Source organism: Elgaria multicarinata, chromosome 9, assembly GCF_023053635.1.
Source record: "Elgaria multicarinata webbii isolate HBS135686 ecotype San Diego chromosome 9, rElgMul1.1.pri, whole genome shotgun sequence".
NCBI classification, from domain to species: domain Eukaryota; kingdom Metazoa; phylum Chordata; class Lepidosauria; order Squamata; family Anguidae; genus Elgaria; species Elgaria multicarinata.
Window position 1 is genome coordinate 30131146 of NC_086179.1, and position 21604 is coordinate 30152749.

At 42.5% G+C, this 21604-nt stretch overlaps 1 protein-coding gene across 1 annotated transcript in view; it reads left to right on the plus strand.

Annotated features, from left to right (window-relative positions):
* Window positions 1-21604, plus strand: part of ABTB3 (ankyrin repeat and BTB domain containing 3) — a 275713-nt gene that overhangs the window by 202196 nt on the left and 51913 nt on the right. The window contains exon 4 of the mRNA XM_063134567.1: window positions 9543-9695. Within this exon, the coding sequence (XP_062990637.1) occupies window positions 9543-9695 (153 nt within the window). The remainder of the gene's footprint in view (window positions 1-9542; window positions 9696-21604) is intronic.

Below are 21604 nucleotides of genomic sequence, written 5' to 3' on the forward strand. Positions count from 1 at the left end.
CCCGGCGTTCGCCCCGGGATTTTGCCCAGTCTAGCTAAGGCCATAGTTACTGAAAGAATGAACTTCTGATTTAGCTTTGTAATCACCCCCTTTCGATACACTGGCCTCCAACTTCAGTGTGGGCTGTTTTTCCAGGCAAACTAAAACTGTGCTGTGGCCCTGTATGAAACTATGCATGTTTCCAGGTAATCGTAAAAAGCTTCCAGTTGGCCAGTTCCATTCGACAGCCTTTCAGCTACTCTTTTCAGTACCTTAATGCCTTGCTTGTTGAATAAGGGAAATGCATGCATGTTATAAATCTTGCAGTTTGTAAGTATAAACAAAAAGGTGATTAATTCTTACAGCCTCAGCCTTGTGAAACAAATTACAGGTATGGCACTACATGCAGTGAAAAATAGCATATTACACATTTGGGTCACATTTTTTATCCTTCGTTAGCACTCCATTTTTCATACTTCTTTCTTTATAGCTTTACAGAATCATGATTAGCCCATGAAGTTATAAAATGAGAAAGGGGTTTCAAATCTCTTAACGATGTCAGGAAACTGCGAACAGAATGCACTATATATCATACTGACTTGTTACTTACACTGTCCCCAAATTGGGGGGGGGGGTTGTTTCATGTTCTTGCTGTATTTGCATAGAGAAGGTGTTCAAGATCCTGATCCTGGGACCTGCCACCATCTGTGGCCCACTTCAGACGTCACTTTAAGTAGGGTGACCATATGAAAAGGAGGACAGGGCTTCCATATCTTTAACAGTTGTATTGAAAAAGGAATTTCAGCAGGGGTCATTTCTATGCATGCAGCACCTGGTGAAATTCCCTCTTCATCACAACAGTTAAAGCTGCAGGAGCCTTGCCTAGCATGACCAGATACAAAAGAGGGCAGGGCTCCTGCAGCTTTAACTGTTGTGATGAAGAGGGAATTTCACCAGGGCCAGATCTACACCAAGCAGAATAAGACACGTTGAAAACGTTTTGAAAAGTGTATATAGAGTGTGTCCTGGGCCCCAACAATTGTCACTACTGTTATAAACTAGTAGTGTAGATCCTGCCCATGTGCTGTATGCATACAAATGACACCTGCTGAAATTCCCTTTTCTATACAACTGTTAAAGATACAGGAGCCTTGTCCTCCTTTTCATATGGTCACCCTACTTTAACAGTTGTATAGAAAAGGGAATTTCAGCAGGTGTCATTTCTAGGCATGCAGCACCTGGTGAAATTCCCTCTTCATCACAACAGTTAAAGCTGCAGGAGCCCTGCCTTCTTTTGTATCTGATCAAGAGGGCAGGGCTCCTGCAGGTTAACTGTTGTGATGAAGAGGGAATTTCACCAGGGCCAGATCTACACCAAGCAGGATAAGACGCGTTGAAAACGTTTTGAAAAGTGTATATAGAGTGTGTCCTGGGCCCGAACAATTGTCACTACTGTTATAAACTAGTAGTGTAGATCCTGCCCAGGTGCTGCATGCATACAAATGACACCTGCTGAAATTCCCTTTTCCATACAACCATTAAAGTTACAGGAGCCCTGTCCTCCTTTCCATGTGGTCACCCTACTTTGAGCCATGATGGGTTAATAAGCTATTCACAGTAGCTTATTTTGAAAATAAGCTACTGTTTCCCCCCACATGATCAGAGAAATAAGCTACTGTGAGTAATTTGACTCACCCCCTGCCACATGTCCTCCTGCAGTCCTCCCGCCTGAGTAGTGGCGCTCTTTCACCTCTGCAGTGCTGGAGGTTTGCAGGATCGGGACCAAACTTCATACACAGCCTCCCCCAGTCAGGCAGCACCAGATCCACCATCAACCCCTGCACAATAACTCACCAAGGAGGGGAAATCCCAAGTGTCCCAGAGAGGGGAAATAGCTACAGAACCTTGGAGGTTTGAAGGATTGGGACCAAACTCCACACCCAGCCTCTCTTAGTCGGGAGGCACCTGATCCACCATCAAAACCCTGTGCATTTACTCTAGAGGAGTAAAGGGTTTAAACACACACACATTCACCCCCCATTTGGAATAGCTAGTCTTTCACAGTTATAAATTTGCTTGAGCAGTGCCTTGGAACTAATTATGCATACTGCCAATGCAGGACTGAACATCAATGCTATCCCTCATTACAATAGGGGACTGATCTTTCTCTTGTCCCACTGTCTTTCAAATTGCAGTCCCACTTTAATTCTGCCTTCCTTTGTTTTCTCCATAGGATCACAAAAAGAGTTAAAGGAATCCTAAACACTTCAGGGTTCCTACCTTTCATTCATCATGAAAGCGTTTACATAGGGTCTCAAAGCACACTCCCACCCTGCACTGACCAGACCTAAGCCTGTTTAGCTTCAGCATGGTTTGCTCTGTCAAATGCCTTTAGACCACAGCTCCCATAAATGCCTGACCCATTGGCCATGGTGGCTGGTGTACGGTGACACCATATGAAAAGGAGGACAGGGCTCCTGCAGTTTTAACGGTTGTATTGAAAGGGGAATTTCAGCAGGTGTCATTTGTATGCATGCAGCACATGTGAAATTCCCTCTTCTTTACAACAGTTAAAGTTTCAGGAGTCCTGCCTAGCATGACCAGATACAAAAGAAGGCAGGGCTCCTGCAGCTTTAACTGTTGCAGTGAAGAGGGTATTTCACCAGGTGCTGCATGCATACAAATAACACCTACTGAAATTCCCCTTTCAATACAATTGTTAAAGATACAGGAGCGCTGTCTTCCTTTCCATATGGGCATATGGGATGTGTAGTCCAACACAGCTAAAAGGCACTAGGTTGCTTACCCCTGCTTTAGACCATGCTCTGGGATATATTGATGTTGATTCTGCACACCTGCACTTATCAATAAATTCCATGTTTTATTCAAGCCTGCACAACTCATGACTCACAAGTGTGTCAGAGCACAACCCACCAGCCATGTACAGTGTCTTACTAGTGTGCTTGACAACTCCACCGCTCTTGCTATACCAAACTGGCAGCAAACCCAAGAGACTTAACAAGTTCTGGGTGGGTTGCTTTCAGCTTGGTGGATCACCAGTCTGAGTGCCTTTCAGTGGGAGGCTCACCCAGTGCCAAAGCAGATGTCCTTCTGGCACTAGATCTTTGCCTAGTCCCCAGGGCTACAACTGTGTCACCACAGTGGGTTTAAATTAGTTGGTGTTGTTGATTCTGCTGATTTTAATTTGTGTCATGCTCTGCTGCTTCCTGTGGCTTTAATGACATCCTTCTGTGGCAGGAGGAACTGTAATGCAATGGTAGAACTATGGATGCACAATGCTGAGAATGCCATTCTGTTTAAGCCCAACCGGATTCCGCAGTGTTTCCATTTTGGTAAGTGGCAGTGGACTGTAGTAGATTTCCCCGCTAATTCCTGGGGGGCGGGGGAATTGCACATTTTTCACGTTCTGCCATTTACACAAATTGTAACATGCACTTATAACATGCACTTGTAACATGCAATTATAATTTGTGCAGATTTGGGGGAATCCTAAAGTTTGCCCAAATGGTGTCATAGTTTTCTAAAAATATATTTTTATTGGTGATCGTACACGTGTCCACTTGATCGCAAGTCTGCCTGTCTGCTATGTAGCCCCACAGAGGCATTTTCCCCTCTTATAAATATCTTTGTCACTTTCCTCCTCTCCACAGGCTGCTACTTGGTTTAGTCCAGCAGAGCCCTGTTCCCTATTTGTCAAATAACTTTCATTCTGGAAGTTGCTGAAGTGGACGATGAAATTGCAAAGTTCTTTGACAAGTACAGAATAGGGCTCTGCTGGGCTAAAGGAAGTAGTGCCTGGAGAGGATGAAACTGACAAGGAAATTTACAAGAGGCAAATATGCCTCTGCAGACTTGCGATTGTGCACACTTGTACAGTATCGCCAATCATTTTAAATAATATATGACACCATTTGTGCAAATTTCAAGACCCATTGTGCAAATGGCAGAAGCCTCCCCCAAAACCACATTTCCCCCCAGAATCAGAGGGGGGTGGGAATCCACTATAGCCTGCCACTACTTGCTGGAACGGAAACATAGTGGAATCCTAACCCTAACCCTAACCCTTCCCAAACCTGGTGCCCTCCAGATGTGTTGGATGGCAACTTTGACCTCCACACCTTCCCTTCTGATGTCCTGTGTCCCCAAGGGTGGCCCAGCCCAGAGTTTGTAAATCACAATGCCACAACATGGCATGGAGGAATCGGCTGTGCTGCTCTTCATCAGTGATGTAATGGATGCTATCCAATACGTACCCGTGACAATTGCACAACTTGTGGCCCTTCTTGCTGGGGAAAGAAACACATTTCCATCACTTCGTCTCTCCCTAACTTCTCTCCCCCAGTTTTATGCTTTTTGGTTATCCCATTAGAATAAAATGTCAGGATCTTGGAAGCTTTAGAACATCATCATCATCATCATCATCATCATCATCATCATCATCATCATCATTATCATCATCATCATTATTATTTGTATCCTGCCTAGAGAAGGGTCCCTTGATTCCTTCACTTCTCTCCTCCATTCTAAGGCAAACCCTTGCTCTACTTGCTTGTTCATCTAGCATTTATGATTTTCTTAGATTGCATGGTTCAAAAATGATACCAAACAGGTATTTGATCACAAGCAAATACTTGTGCCTCTTTAATGGGCCGCATTTTTTTATAGGTGGCTGTGGATTTCCCCTTCTCTCTTGCGTTTCCGCGTGTGTGTTTGTGGTGTTCTGATGCAATTGGGCTACAGCAGAGAAACGTCTCTTCTTTCTGGCTGAGCCATTGGCGTAATCCAGCCTTCCCCAACTGGTACCTTCCAAATGTGTTGGACTACAACTCCCCCCATCCTGAGCCAGCCTGGCAAATGGCCGTGCTGGTTAAGGATGATGGGAGTTGTAGTGTAGAACATTTGGAAGGCGCCAGGTTGAGGAAGTCTGCTGTAGTCTGCTGCTGTGTGGCGACTACCTTCCCAGTTCAGGTCCTCTTCCCATCCTACACTCTATCCATGTTTACAGTCGCTCTCTGTATGTGTTTCTATAGCGCGTTGTGAGCAGTGCTGTGCCAGAAATTTTCCCTATGAGAATTTTGACCATTCTCATTCAATTTTCTAGAAAAGAAATTGCTTTCAAAAAGAAATTCAAAGGAGAAGAAATTTCGGAGAAATTCTCATGGGTTTGGTTCAGGGTTCTTGCATGTGCTTTACTTACGAGATGGCTGAGGAGTGTGTGTGAGTGGCCTGGCTTTCATTGTGCAGTCACCTCTCTGACAGCCTGTAGCCTCCATGGTTTCTTGCACTTCCCACGCAGGGGAAAACATCATGAATTTATTCCTCCCATAGGGCCTTTTCACATCAGGAAGTGCAGGCAGCCTGAGGGACTATAGATCCATGGTGAGATGTGTAACAGGAAGAAAATGCCTTGGAATGGTGCTAGGTATATCTGGGCCGGATCTACACTACTGCTTTAAAGCGCTTTATAACAGTTTTATAGCGCTTTAAAGCAGTTAAAGCGCTTTATAACTGTTATAAAGTGCTTTAAAGCAGTAGTGTAGATCCTGCCCAGGCATTCTGGAGGATGCGAATTGGGGCCCAGGCTACCAACACTGCTGCTACTTGCAGTGGCAGTGCAAAAACAACCAAAACCCTTTAGGAAAAGAAAGAAGCTGTTCTACAACCCTTGACAATGGTGATGCCTACCTGTGAAAAATTGTTGGAGAATTTCTCTGTTGTGTTTCTCAAAATTTCCTGCTTTCTTGGGAGACAATAACGAGACTTGCTAAGTAATATACAAAGCTTTATTCAAGCAATAAACACCTCTTCCTACCTGAAGAGAGTCTAATCTCTAGGAACGTTCCCCTAGGCAAAACTATGCAAACTAAGCGAGCCAATTGTCCTTTCAAGAAGAATGGAAAGCCTTTTCCCAAGATGTGTTAACTTCAGAGATACTTGTTCTGAGGCAGTTTCTGACAGGATGTGAGCCAGGTCGACTTTCTCTCACCTTCCTTTAGCTCCACCCGTTTTAGTCTGCATCATACTCTAGGATCGGCTAACCTGTCTGTGCTCTCTCCCTCAGAAGAATGTTGGCTTCCAACTGACTGTGTATTGTTTGCCCTTGACAAGTTAAGCTCTGGAGAGGGTTCACTCCCAGTGAAGTGAAGAGCCCGTGAGAGCTTTCTCCCCCACTGGTACAGGCTGGCCTGTGTCTGGTGCCGACTCCTCTACTTCAGAGTCTGATTCTGATTGATCACCTGAAACACCTTCTTCCAAACCAGGAGGAGCAGGGCTAGACATGACATTCTCCTCCCTGTGGAGAAATTCGGTGTAATTGTCCCCCCAATTTCTCTACCTACAAATAGGGTAGAGAATTTTGAGAGGCTGCTTGTGCGCCGCTCTAATTGTGAGACTCCTTTTTGCCCTCACGGATATTTTCTTTTGGGGAAATTCAGTACACAACTCCTGTGAAAAGTCTGTTGTTTCCACCTGTCATTTTTTATTGACCTGAGCACACCTTTTCCCAGAACTGTATAGCTTTCTCTTCCGTTTGCATACGTGAGGGCAAGAGGATAGCCCTCCAGTCTGGACTACAAAGGAGATTGCCTGAGGCAACCAGTGTGATGCACATCCCCACCCCACCCCCGGTGATGTTTTCGTTGGGGAACCAGAAATTTACTTGGAACGGAAGAGAAAATCCAGATTAGTCATAAAGGTGCTCCCCTGTTTCTCCCTTATGTCAAAAAAACACAAACCTGGTCTAGCTGGTTTAAAGCTTGCTACTTAGTTATTAGGGTGAGGAGGCCTGTGGGAGGAGCTACTAGGCAAGTACAGAGAAGGTATTTAAAAAGGGGGGGGACCTCAATAAACAAAAACTGTAAAGAGCCCCGAGGCAAAGGATCCAAAACTACATGGAAGGAAACCCTGAGAGACAGCTGTAAATTTCTTGTAGCCTACATAAGAAACATAGAGGTTATTGTGACTGGTGATTATGGGCAAGCCCTTTTGAAAGGGATGGGAATTGTTTGAAAGCTTTTTATTTCAAATTGCTGTGTTGATCATATAACTCTTGAAAAATACGGGGATGGGGGAATCCGCCCTGATCTTCTTGCTTATATGTATGAGGTTTTGTACAACAGCCACTTGAAAATAAAGGTGACAAGTGGACCCTGCAACAAAATGTTGTAGTTTGGAGTGGTCTTGTTCAGACAGTCATGCTTTCTTCCAGGACAGCTGGAGGGCATCAGGCTGGGAAAGGCTACTCTAGAATCTTCCATTTTGTGAAAGCGCATGCGCAGTCCTGACTGTATGTTTGCGCAAAGGACACTCTCGAGAACCACAGTTAGGATACTTCTTTTAAACTTTATTTTCTTTAAAAAGTTGTTTCCCCCTTGAAAACAATACATCGTAATCTTGCTTTCTGACTTTCTCTAATCTAATTCCAAGTTGTAAAATGTAAAACAAAAATGAACAGCTTAAAAGAATAAGGGAGACTATGCAGAAAAGACATTGCGAGAGGTATTGTTCAAATAGGTTTTTTAAAAAAAAATCAGAAGATTTTTGCCTATGTGAAAAGATTATTTAATTACTTATTCCCATTTTATCTTCATAATTAACCCACAGAAATAAATTAATCTAGCCCAAATCATGCAGTGAGCTGGCTCAGATTTTAAATCCGCTCCATTCATACCTAGTTGGAATGGGCTTGTCTAAAACAAGCTGATTAGGGCTCAGTTTGGATCAGGCCTGAATTAGCTGATTTAAAAATAGGAACTATCCTGAGCTCCACATCTTGTTGCCTTCGCAATGTTGTTGTCAGGAACAGTATGGGGCCGGGGATCCTCTCTACACCCCTGTTCTTCCTCCCCCAGGAAAGTTTCAACAGGAAATGGAAGGGCAACTACAGTAATGGAGAATTGGAACTAGAGCCCAATTCTAGTGGTTTTGGCTCACGTCAATAGCCCAGACATTCCAAACTAGTGAAGTTCATATTCCAAACATCCCAATTTCAAATGCCAGCTGCGCACATTGCTATGCCTAGTTTTCTGCTACTGTCATCCCCAAACTGTGTCATCTATCCTTCCATGCCATATCACCAGAAGTTTTTACACAGGAGGGGTAAGGCAGAGTTTAATGAGCTGCCTCCTTGGAGTCGGCGAGGTGTGTCTGCCTTCATGTTGAAATAGCTAGATCAAGCCCTAAGCCTTTGTTTTGAATTCTGCTTGCATTTCGTCCTCTGCCATCAAATTCTATTTTCAGAATGAGGGATTGCAGTGTTCACCTCCCTGCCAGGGGCACAGCAAGTTCCATTTCTGGAATTACAATAAAAGAGCGCTCTGTGCCCATGGATTCCCCCCCCCCGACCCCTCAAAGCCTGTGGCTGTCATTCTGAAAATCACTTCATTCCAGTATATTTTCTCTTGATTGCAACCTAAAAAGAAAGTCATCAGTTATTCGTGAAAAATTGTAGCGGGGTCATCCTTCTTGATAGTTTAAAGGTACCGCGATTTTAATTTCATATAGATATAAGTTCTGTACTCTGGACAAATTTTGACATTGCACTAGTTTCACAATCAAAATTTCATCATTCAGGGAGGACAAGGGATGGGCTTCCCTCTCACCTAGATGCCCTATTTTTATCGGGGGTGGGAGGAAGAGCTTTGGTTAAAAGGTAGGGTGGCCATATGAAAAGGAGGACAGGACTCCTGTTTCTTTAACGGTTGTACAGAAAAGGCCATTTCAGCAGGTGTAATTTGTACACATGCCGCATCTGGTGAAATCCCCTCTTCATCACAACAGTTAAGGCTGCAGGAGATATACTAGAGTGACCAGATACAAAAGAGGGCAGGGCTCCTGCAGCTTTAACTGTTATGCTGAAGAGGGAATTTCATCAGGTGCTGCATGCACCAATAAATAAATAAATAAATCTATAAATAAATCTATAAATAAATTTTAACTTGGTGTTTTAAATTTGTAATTTTGCATTGCTGCTGTTTTTAGCTGGTTGAGCTTTTATATTGTATTTTATATTATGGTTTTATACTGTTGTTTTATGCTTTGAATGATTTTAATTTTTGTGAACCGCCCAGAGAGCTCCAGCTATTAGAAATGCAATAAATAAATAAATAAATAAATAAATGCCTACAAACGACACCTGCTGAAATTCCTTTTTGTATACAATTGTTAAAGATATAAGAGCTCTGACCTCCTTTTCATATGGTCACCCTATAATAAAAGGTACTTCTTTATTATAAAGAAATTTAGTTGCGGTCTTAATTATTCCCTTAAAACTTAACTTGAGATCAAGGTATGAAAATCCCAATGGAAATGCCTGTGAAATGGAAAAGAACACAGACCCATAAGCAAACGTTTGGGTCTTGCTGTCTTAGGGCAGCCAGTTCAGACTTCCTGTTACAGGGGGGAAACCGTCAGTTCCAATATTTGGCTTGGCCCTGCCTGAAATCCTCGGAGACAATTTTCGATGCTTCTGAGATAACACACGCATACACTGTGCATGCATTTTATAATGGGTGAAAATAGCTTCTTTGTCTTGCTCTTCCTAGGCCTTTCATTGTGCTGCCACCTCTGATGGAATGGATAAGAGTAGCTCTGGCTCACGCAGGGCACCGCCGCAGTTTCTCCGTGGATAGCGATGATGTACGGCAAGCAGCCAGGCTTTTGCTACCGGGAGTTGACTGTGAGCCTCGGCAGTTAAAGTAAGTGTGTGCAAAAGAAATAATGTGATTCGATATTGCTGGTTTGACAAGCAGAGCAAGGGGTCAATTACGTACCCGGTATGCAGATTTGAAAGTTGCTTCTTCCCACCCACCCTCACCATTTAGAAAATCAATAACTGCATTTCGTTCCCATGGCTGTTCGAGCCAGTTTGGGAATCTGTTCAGGTTTCTGTGCCTGCATGTTTAAATAGCTCGATCAAGCCCTAAGCCTTTCCTCTGAATTCTTATTTGTATTTCCCCCGCTTTGCCATCAGATGCTGTTTTCATAATGAGGCACCGAAGTGCTCGCCCAATTATCTCGGTCTCGCTGTGCTCCTCTGCAAAATTTGGAGGTGTTGTTTCAAAGGCTGCAAAACTGGCTTCTCTCCCTTCCTTGATGCAGCCATGGTGTAAACAGCATATTTTGCGCCGAGAAGTACTTCTAGCTCCTGCTGTAAGATTGTGTGTGTGTGTGTGTGTGTGTTTAATGCTGAAGTCCATTTCGGGAAAGGAGGTTGCGCTGCGGAAGGTTTTCGTGCATATTTTTAATAGAATAAGTACAAAGCGGTATTGCCTCTAGTGATTGCCTAATGCTGCTGTAAATATGTATGTGCTGCATATGTGTGATATATATATATATATATATATATATATATATATATATATATATATATATAGCAGTTGCACTCACGTACATGGAGGTACAAGAGCAGTGGATATATCCTTCATTGTGGGAGAGGATTTTTTATTTTTTTATTTTTGCTTTTTTTTTTTGCCGTTTATATGGGATGACTTATGCTTTGGCATTGTGAGCCTGAAAAGGCAGAAATTAGTCATCTAGTAGCTTCAGAGCAGTGGCGCTGACAGTCCTTGAGCTCTTCCTTGGAGACCAGTGAATTAAAACCCAAATGCACATTTCATTATAGCACTTGCAAAAGATCCCCTCAATTACATGAGGAAAGGATTGTTTGCATATTTCTCTATATGGCAGCCTACACATTAGCCGTTCCAATGTTCCTTGCTGCAATAGAAAAATAAGTCTGTGCTTCCCAGGCTGTTTAGAAGCATGAGGAATTGTGTATGCAACTAGCTGGCGAGAGCACGGCATTGCTGCTTAAGTTTCCAGAAGTCCCTTCTTCCAAGCAGTGTCTCAGATTAATGACTTGATCCTCTTTCAGTGTTAAACCTCTAAAGGGAGAAAATAGAAATCTCTTATTTCTGAAAGAATGCCTTCCCTTATTTTTGTAATTTTGCTCTGGCAACTGTATCAGAGGCAAGTTCTTACCCTCTGCTTCTCACATACTTGTATGTATGTCATTGAAGATCCAGTAAATCTGTTTATAATTTACTTTCAGCAGACAGGGTTTGTTAAAAAGGAATGTAGCACGGAACCTCGCGTACACGCGCGCGCACACACACACGCACACACACACGCACACACACAAATCAGAGGCTTCCATATTTCAGATATTGTCATTACAGAGGGCTTCTGGAACTACTAACCAGAAGGCATTGTGCTGCTATCCCAGCCTTTACTCTTTCATAGATTTTCTGCAGTAACAGAAAAAGACGGAAGAAGTGGTGGGAAAACATTGGGAGGGTTACCAGATGTTATCGTCTAGACGCCCTGTAAAATTCGGTAAGAGAGACATGGTGATGGCGTGATTAAAGTCTTCTGTGGAAGCAACTTGAAACTAAAATTCTATGCACACTTACTTGGGAGTAAAGCCCATTGGACTCAACAGGACTTACTTCTGAGTAGACACGCATAGGATTGCACTGTTGGGATTATTTTTAGGTCTGGTTCTCTGCTGGATAGCACCATAGTTGTGAGTTGGGCCTGTGGGAGCCTGGTTCTCTCAGGAATATATAAGGTCCATTCTTGGCATTATCATCGGAACTCTTGGGGGTGGGGAGGGGTGATAGTTTTTTTTTAAAAAAAATCCTTCCCTTCCCCACTGTGGTCCTAATCTGGATTAGGATCCTGTATGTGAAATGTATATTGCCAAACACCAATTTGAATGGGTTTAAAAGGGGGTTGGATAAATTCCTGGAGGAGAAGGCTATCAATGGCTACTAGCCCTGATGGTTATGTGCTACCTCCAGTATCCTAGGCCTTAAGCCTGTGTGCACCAGTTGCTGTGGAACATGGGTGGGAGGGTGCTGTTGCACCAAGTCCTACTTTGTTGGTCCCTGGTCGACAGCTCGTTGGCCACTGTGTGAACAGAGTGCTGGACTAGATGGACCCTCGGTCTTATCCAGCAGGGCTCTTCTTAGGTTCATATGTTCTTAAATAGATCAGTGTTTAAAAATATATATTGCAGGCGCAGGCCCAAAATACGAATTGGGACTGCAGTGGGAGGAAAAGGTTAAAGCTCCCCTACCACCACAGTAGTGGATAGGGAGCCCTGTGCATATTCTAGAATAAAAAAGGAAAATCAGATGTATTTCTTTGAAGTAATGCATGCTTTGGCCCTTGGTAGCCCTAGGCAATGACTGTCTCTCAGTTTATTCTACCTCACAGGTTTGTTTTGAGATACAATGACACTCTGAGGTCCTTGTAGTAAATATTTTCACCTATTCTTAGAAAGTCCAGTTTTGAGGACCCAAAGACCTCTAGTGGTAATTAATGTAACTTCAGCTGTATAACCATATAGACAAAAATAAAGGGTACTGTGGTAGTTATGCTAGTTAGTGAGAGATGTTGATGACAACTGGTGTCCCGTCGTGCCTGCAAAAGTGTTTTCAAAATGCTAATTGCCAAAAATGTACATTTTCCAGTGTAAGATAGTACACTTGGCATTTAGTGTGGAATCATTGTGTCCTGTCCATTGCCATTTTATGGGGCTCCATATGACATGGTAATCTATTTGTAAATCCTGCTTTGTTTACCCAGTGCAGCTTTTACCATTTTTTCGCTGTGGAAAGTCTGGCTTTTTTGAGAAGGGTTGGAAGAGTCATGTACTTTTCATTGGTGTAAGTGCCTTGAGCATTATTTTCCCATCTTTTTTGAGAGGTGCGGTTTTGATGTGGGCAGTGATGTATCAGGCAAGTGAACTTATCATAATTCAGCTCACATTCAATATAACCGGTGTAGTGGGCTTCATTCTTTTACACCATCGACTTTATAAAGATCAGTCCTTGAATTTCCTCTGAAATGCTTTTTCTGGCCATATTTTTATTAAAACTTCTATAAGAATGCAGTAGTGTATAGCTTATAGCTTGAGATCTAACAGACCGGTTTTGCTCATTTTTGTTTTAAACTGAAGCTTGAGCAGAGTAGATGTGTAGAAAATCTTGGAAGTTTTAAAAAGTTCAAAGCTTGAGCTTTAATAGCAATTAAGTTCCTCCATGCCAAACAGGCATCATCTGCCAGCGAGATGATGGACAGCCCTACTCAGCCAATCAGTTGTGGCTCAACCACATGGATAGACTTTCACCGCCAGTGGGGAGGGAAAAGGGGATGGAGGTGGCCAATCAGGGTGCACCAGGAAGGGGAGGGGGCACACTGCATGCTCATTTTGGTCGGGGGTTCATTATGCTTGAGCCTCATTTGCATTATTCATGAGCGCCTCTGTGGTGAGGGGACTGAGGGGCAAAAAGGGGGGGAAGGAGCGGGATTGCTAGTGCCCATAGGCTTTCCATTAGTATTTAAATATTAGAAAAACACTGCTTAAATGAAAGAGAATTATAGCTGTATAATACTATAAAGCTAATTTCCTCCAGGTCATTACCATTTTAGCAACATTTTCTCCAGATTAATTACTTCATTAATTTTTACAATCTATACTTCAATCCAAAACAAGTATTAACCATGATGGTTTTGATCAACACTTAATCATACTTAGAGAATACCTATTAAATCAATGGAACTTAAGCGAGTCATGAGTCCCATTGTTTCAATGGGCCTACTCTAAGTATGATTAAGCCTGGATACAACTCTTTGTTACTGTTTATTGACATGCCTTGAGTAGTACAGCACAATCACAGTTCAATGAATGAGCACTTAGCCATAAATTCATTCATTCATTCATTCATTTAATTAATATACTGCCCAATAGCCAAAGCTCTCTGGGCAGTTCACAAAAATTTTCGCCACAAGGTACAGCATAAAATATAAAAGGTTAAACCACAATATAAAAGTGAAACCAGAATAAAACCAAAAATAAATATTTGGTGGTGGGGTTTTTTTTTAAAAAAGTGTTGCTTGGATATTTGTTTTTTAGGTGAATTGGATTTTTCCCCTTCCCCTCCCACAGCAGCGTTGTATTGCTCACTGGTTTTGACACAGTATAGAAAGATGAACTGACTTTAAAAGGGCAATATCTCCAATAGTGTGTAAAGTCAATTGCAGTTTTGCTTGTAGCTTACAGAAGAAGAACAGTGATTTATTAGAGCTGGGGCCACCCATCTGGAAGCATCTACAAAAATAGCATTGTCATTTTCACATAAAGATATAATAAATTTTTATATTCCTGCCACCGCATAGCCAAGAAGTTGGGCCTAGTTTGTCTGAGAACAAATACTTGAGTAGTAGTGAGTGCAGTACTAGTAAGAAGTAAGAAATCCAAGTGTATTGTGAATAAGTGGAACAATCTTCAGTAGCATCAAACAGTTAAAGTAATCAACACATTTTTAAAAAAAATGGATGTACTGTTAGACATTAGTTATATAAAATTGCAGAATTTCCCAGTAAGATAAGTTTGGGAAATGCTAAAAGGCTGGTTTTAAGGGGCAAGAGGCAGAGGTAACCACACTTTACATTGTGCCAGGTTTTTCTGGATGCAAGTTAGTCCTGCGTGTGCCTGAACATGAGAAACATCATGGGTCATGCTCTAGTGGAGGAATCCTTTTCAGAGGAAGAGCTAGAACTCTCGGAGAGAAACCTCACCAAGGAGCAGCCAATGCCAGAAGAAGCCTAGTTGGACAAGAAAGAGCCTGGACCTTTGGGGAGCTCTGCCTCCGGGAGAGAGGCGGAATGACCACCTACCCTCCAAGAGAAGAGCTATCTCTAGAGGCAGGCTAGAACAATCACTGTAAGTATAGAGGTGCCTGATTGCAGAAGAGGGATCCTCCTGAGCAGGGCCCTCCTCATAAGGAGGACTTCAGGGAAATGGCAGGGAGGTGGGTGGGAAATTCTTCACAAATTCAGAATTCCTGTATGAAAAACATTATTATTATTATTATTATTATTATTATTATTATTATTATTATTATTATTATTATTATTATTTTATATAGCACCATCAAATGATGCTGTACAGAGTAAAACAATAAAATAGCAAAACCCTGCCGCATAGGCTTACATTCTAATAAAATCATAATAAAACAATAAGGAGGGGAAGAGAATGCACCAAACAGGCACAGGGTAGAGTAAAACTAACAGTATAAAAGTCAGAACAAAATCAAGTTTTAAAAGCTTTAGAAAAAAGAAAAGGTTTTAGCTGATCTTTAAAAGCTGCGATTGAACTTGTAGTTCTCAAATGTTCTGGAAGAGCGTTCCAGGCGTAAGGGGCAGCAGAAGAAAATGGACGAAGCCGAGCAAGGAAAGTAGAGACCCTTGGGCAGGTGAGAAACATGGCATTAGAGGAGCGAAGAGCACGAGCGGGGCAATAGTGTGAGATGAGAGAGGAAAGATAGGAAGGAGCTAGACAGTGAAAAGCTTTGAAGGTCAACAGGAGAAGTTTATATTGGATTCTGGAGTGAATTGGAAGCCAATGAAGAGATTTCAGAAGTGGAGTAACGTGGTCAGAGCGGCGAGCCAAGAAGATGATCTTAGCAGCAGAGTGGTGAACAGAAACCAACGAACTGATGTGAGAAGAACACTTTTTAGAATCTACTTGTAGAGCGTAACGTGTGATATTTATACAGGTGGGCTGTTTCCTTGTGTGCACACCCACTGCGCTTGGGAACCATGGCCAATTGTAACTTTCCAGTATGCATGTCTGCATAATAAAACACACTCATGTATGGCTATTTCACATTTTAAACATACCGATTTCCTGCAAGCTACTTCCCAAGGTGTTTCCAGATGGATGACTCCTGGTGCTATCAATCAAAAGGCGCTGTGCATCTCTTTTGTCTGCACAATGGAAGACGTAGTGGGAAAACCCAAGAATGTTACACAGGAATGATGTCTGCAGAAACACCCTCCTAAAATTTTATAAATGTGGCAGGATGATCGTATACCAGTGTGGTGCAGTGGCTAAAGTATCGGACTGGGAGTCGGGAGATCCAGGTTCTAGTTCCCACTCAGCCATGGAAACCCACTGGGTGACCCTGGGCCAGTCACAGACTCTCAGCCCAACCCACCTCACAGGGTTGTTGTTGTGAGGATAAAGCGGAGAGGAGGAGGATTATGAACACCGCCTTGGGTCCCTTGGAGGAAAAAAGGTGGGATATAAATGCAATATTAAATAAATAAAGACATGATAAAAGCCTTTTTTGGAGGCACAGCAGAAGCATCTTTTGGGTAGAAGCTTTGTGAGAAGTTGAGCTACCTGGATTATTATTTTTTTAAAGAGGAATTTGAGAGGAAAGTGTTTATAAACCTAGTTTCACTGAGAATATGCTAAAAAGGACGGGCAGCAGGAGGTCTTTACAGAACCAGATAATAATAATCATAATAATACATCATAATAATAGTATATTCCCCCCATCTAATTAGATACAGCATCCCTTTTCATATGCTTCTCTCCTTGAGTGTCCTTGTCTTCATCCCGAATTTTGACTAATCCTCTAATTCCAGCCATGACTGCTGCAATAATTAGTTACAGAAACGCCACACTAGCATGTGGCTGCAAACAAACTCCTTGACAAAACTCAGCAGTTTCTTGGTGTTGATGTTTCCAGTTGATGGAGAGGATTTGAATGCTTATCAGGTCATGTACAGGTTTCCTGATGGGACTCTCATCCTCTTTTTGCTAACCTAGCATCTAACGCTAGTAATGAGGAATTATTGAAGTGCCAGCGATTCACCCCCTTAGTTCACTTTACATCTTAATGGTTCTGAATATACAATGTGAAGTATATCTTGTACGTCTCTTATGCTTTGATGTTCATGCAATATATACTCGGGGCTGAACTAGAAGACGCATGGGAAAGCCATGATTGAACATCCTGATCTTTCTGTTACTTTTTTTCTTAAAAGCAGCCCTAAGGACTCCTGAACTGGATTGCCACTGGGGAAGGGGCATTCAGTCCAGAGGTGACACGTGCCATTTCCCTGACCTAATTTGATCCCCCAAAGCTTTTTTATCCCACTGGGAAAAACATACTTGCATATTTTCTAGGAATTAATTCATTAATGCTAATTTACTTAAGTCCGCACTTGGTTATCCTCACAACTCAATTATCCCTTGAAATTTGCACTTCTCCAGAACGTGCAGTGGAGTTTTCAAAATGTGTACAACAATGCATATACTAGGGGAAACAACTTTCAAAATGCATTATATTAAGAAAAATGAGAGCCAGTGTGGCGTAATGATTAGAGTGTTGGATCATGGACTCGAGACACCGTGTTTCTAGTCCCCACTTGGCCATGCAGCTCATTGGGTGACTTTGGGCCAGTCAATGACTCTCAGCCTAACCTACCTCACAAGGTTGTTGTGAAGATAAAATGGAGAGGAGGAGGACCATGTAAACCACCTTGGGTTACTTGCAAGATGAAAAAAGCTGGATATAAATAATAAATATATAAAAATGATTATCCCCATAGAATAATAATGTTGTCTGGAAAGGAAAAATGGGGCCCCCATGGACATCAAGTCGGCCACTGTGCAAACAGAACGCTGGCCTAGAAAAGCCCTTTGCTTTGGCCCGGCCTGGCTCTTCTTATATTGTCCCTCGGCTGGGTTTCCAGGGGAGGAGCTGTTGCAATGTGTTCTATTACCCCCACATTACAAATGGAACAGGGAAAGTGCAAGAAGGCCACCCCATGAATATGGCTTTAGTCAGAACCAGATTTAGATGCTTTTTCTCCATAGACAAATACCCTGTTATCTCCATGCAGTTAACATAAAGGGATCCTAGTTTGTTGTTTACCAGAGGCACTGTCTGATCAAAGGAGATCTGTTTTAGTGCTTTTTGCTCTGGCGTTTAGATCTTGAGCAAGAAGGAGAAATGCATGTGCTGTTAAGCAACGGGGCAAAATCACTCATTGTAAAATTGAGAGAGGCAGACATGTTAGTCTGTTCTAGCAAAAGCAATGAAGAGTCTTTTGCCTAATGAATGTGTTAGTCTTTACGGTATGAGATGTATCTTTGTTGGATAACTATTAAGTACCTCCCTAAGAAGTTGAATTTCATTGAGAATTTGCTAATATCCATGCAAGCAGTAACTCCAGGCAACCTGAACGTTCTAAGCAGCTGCTGATGCAGAAACGACTACAGATACAGACGCTGCTTTTTCCCACGTTCATATTTTAGCTAGGGAGCTGTGATGGGCGGCACCATGATTTTACTCCCTTTTCCTAGCTTCCTTCCTTCCTGCCAAAAGCTGGACTTGTGAGTCGACAACACAGATAGATTGCCAATATGTCAATAGGGATTAAGGATCTCTCCTGTGTAGTGCACCACAATTAATTACAGGGTAGCTATCCTAATGCTCGGAGTAGGTATTTCCTTGCATAATCCATCAGCTAAGGGGTGGGGATCCTTTTGTTTTGAACAGTGTCGTTAATTTCCTGCAATTAGGTGAATATTTCAGTATTAAATCAAATCTGTTTCCTCTGCCAAGCACCTATGCGCCTGTTACTCTCCTCCGGGCATTGAGAGATATTTAATTATTCCTGTTGCTAACACTTTTTTAATTTTGTCTAAAGGGTTTTCAGATTGCAAGTGTTATGGGTTTGGAATTGGGCTAGATGACTTCTCAGGGATTCTCTCCAACTTGGTGGTTCTTGATTTTTAGAGAGAAGGTAGGCCTTAAAATTTGGCCAGGCATATTATCCGGCTGGGTGCATTCTATCGTTAAGGATACTTAGGTGATAGGTTGCCCAGGGCCTTCTTTTTTGTTAAGGAGATTAGCTTTCAGGCTAAGAAAACAGCCAGAGACTTCTTCTAGAAGGGGGCATATCTTTCTTCCTCCACATTCTCTCTGCTCCCTTCTCTGGGGATGTGTCATCCAGCTGTGCCTGCATAAATGTAAGCAGCTTGTAGTGTGAGGCAGACTAAGCCAGATGGGTAACAGGATGAGAGTGCAAAGCCAGAACTCTGTGAGATTTAGGCTGAGTTCGAACAATACACTAAACAACTGGGCTGGGGTGGGGGGTGTTAAAAAGAACGCAACGGGAAACAACCATTGATTAGCGTGTTGTCTGAATTCAGCCTTAAACTGAGAACCTCCACCTATGCTCAACCTGCTTATTTGTAAATCAATGTGAATATTACAAAACCCTTGTAAGACTATAGTGATTTCATTGCAATGGACACCAAATCTATGCAGCGAGGAACCCTTGAAACCTCACTAGTGGGGGAATTAGAGTGAGAGTAACAATACCTTATCATTTGATTTGCAGGCCGTCCTAGAAATCCAATGGCCAAAAGGCAAGAAAGATATATTTTAAATAAATAAATGTGATAGCTGAGAATTTGGATTCATGAGAACCTCAGCTTTCTGTAAGAGGAAAAATAGCAAAATTTTATTTTCTGGCAGGGTGTATGACAGTGAAGCTCTGCTTAGCATTGCATGGGCTACGGTCCTGATTCAAAAGGCAAGACCAAGTGTCTGCAAAAGGCTACCCTGTTCCAGGATATAGCTGAGTATTCCTAATGATCTACTTGCAATTCACGTACGACATCTAGAGCCTCGTCACTGGAAGACTCACAGCTGAACAACTGAAAAGTCTGTATTGAAAAAGATTACATAGGAGACCCTTCCTCAACCTGACTTCCTTCAAATCTGCACCCCCATCAATTCCAGGGCATATCTGGAGGGCGCAGCAGGTTAGGGGAGGCTGGTACAGGAGGTGACGCGAAAGCTGTCTGGGCTGACTGATGAGTGATAGCTATTTTACACATCTGTGTCATCCATTGATAACAGGTTGTTAACTGATAAGCATGCATGGATGACCTCAGCCTTACACATATCTTCCTCCCTGGCACCACATCACTTCTTGTTAAAAAAAAAATCTAATAAAAAGGTGTTGTTTTTTCAAATAAATTTTCGAAAAATACAAATAAATGGAAAGCAAAGGATGTACATTTTGAGCAAACCTCTTGGGAACAAACTGTTGCTAAATGGTAGAGCCCATGCTTTGCATGCAGAAGGACCCAGTCCTTGGAATCTTTGGATTTTTTAAAAAATTTAAGCACCAGATAGCAAGTCAGGTATGTTTTAATGTGGATTCCTGCACTGAGCAGGGGGTTGGACTCGATGGCCTTATAAGCCCCTTCCAACTCTACTATTCTATAAAATACTAAATCCTAGTTGTCTACCTCTATGGCTTGTACAGGCTAAACAGTCACCCACCCACTTTTAGAAGCAACTTAAATGTTAATGAAAAAGAATAAAATACAGTAGAATAATAGAATAAGTTGCACGTGTATGATTTCACTAGTACTCTCCCACACACACCGGTTTCCAGCTCATTTCCAGGTCCAGTTCAAAGTGCTGGTCTCGACTTATAAAGCTCTACATGGCTTGGGACCAGATGGAAGTAGGCCTCATCTCAAAGTAATTGCCTATACTTGAATGTCATCCACAGAAGCCTTCTTCTTCAAGTGCTGCCTCATTCTGAGGTTTGGAGGGTGGTACAAGAGTAGGGATATTGGAGGAACCTATTTGTGTGTGAGGGGGACACACACCGAGCTTTCGTCAGCTCACACACCCACACCCGGACTTCAGCTTATTTCTCCATGAGCTGGCCTGACTCCATCTGCATAGGGTGACCATTTGAAAAGGAGGACAGGGCTCCTATATCTTTAACAGTTGCATAGAAAAGGGAATTTCAGCAGGTGTCATTTGTATATATGGAGAACCTGGTGAAATTCCCTCTTCATCACCATAGTTAAAGCTGCAGCAGCTATACTAGAGTGACCAGATTTAAAAGAGGACAGGGCACCTGCAGCTTTAACTGTTGTGATGAAGAGGAAATTTAACCAGGTTCTCCCTATATACAAATGACACCTGCTGAAATTCCCTTTTCTATGCCACTGTTAAAGATATAGAAGCCCTGTCCTCCTTTTCATATGGTCACCCTACATCTGCATCTACTCAGGCCAGTTTGCAGATTTTCCAGGATTTTTAAAAATTCTATTTGTGTGAATAGAAATGTGCTGAAATTGTAGCCGCAATGTATGAAATCTTCACAAATTGTGGTGGCAATTCGTACACATTTCTATTTAGGAAGAAACCAAAAATGGAAAAAGTTCCTGGATTTCAGGAAAAACTTCCCAGCTTGGCCCGCAAATGTGAGCTGAGGTGGGTGCTTGGCTGGAGTCTATCATAGGGTGACCATATGAAAAGGAGGACAGGACTCCTGTATCTTCAACAGTTGTATTGAAAAGGGAATTTCAGCAGGTGTCGTTTGTATATATGGGGAACCTGGTGAAATTCCCGCTTCATCACAGCAGTTAAAGCTGCAGGTGCCCTGCCCTCTTTTAAATCTGGTCACAGTATAGCTGCAGTATAGCTCCTGAAGCTTTAACTGTTGTGATGAAGAGGAAATTTCACCAGGTGTGACATGCATTAAAATGACACCTGCTGAAATTCCCTTTTCTATGCAACTGTTAAAGGTACATGAGCCCTCTCCTCCTTTTCATATGGTCACCCTAGTCTATCAAGCTTCAGAAGTGCTGGATTTCACAGTGACCGACATCTCTACCCAAAAGAAGGGTGGGGTTGGTGGTGGCCATAAACTTGTAATACCCGATGACGGGAAAGTTGCCTGGCGCTCACATTGCTCTTTT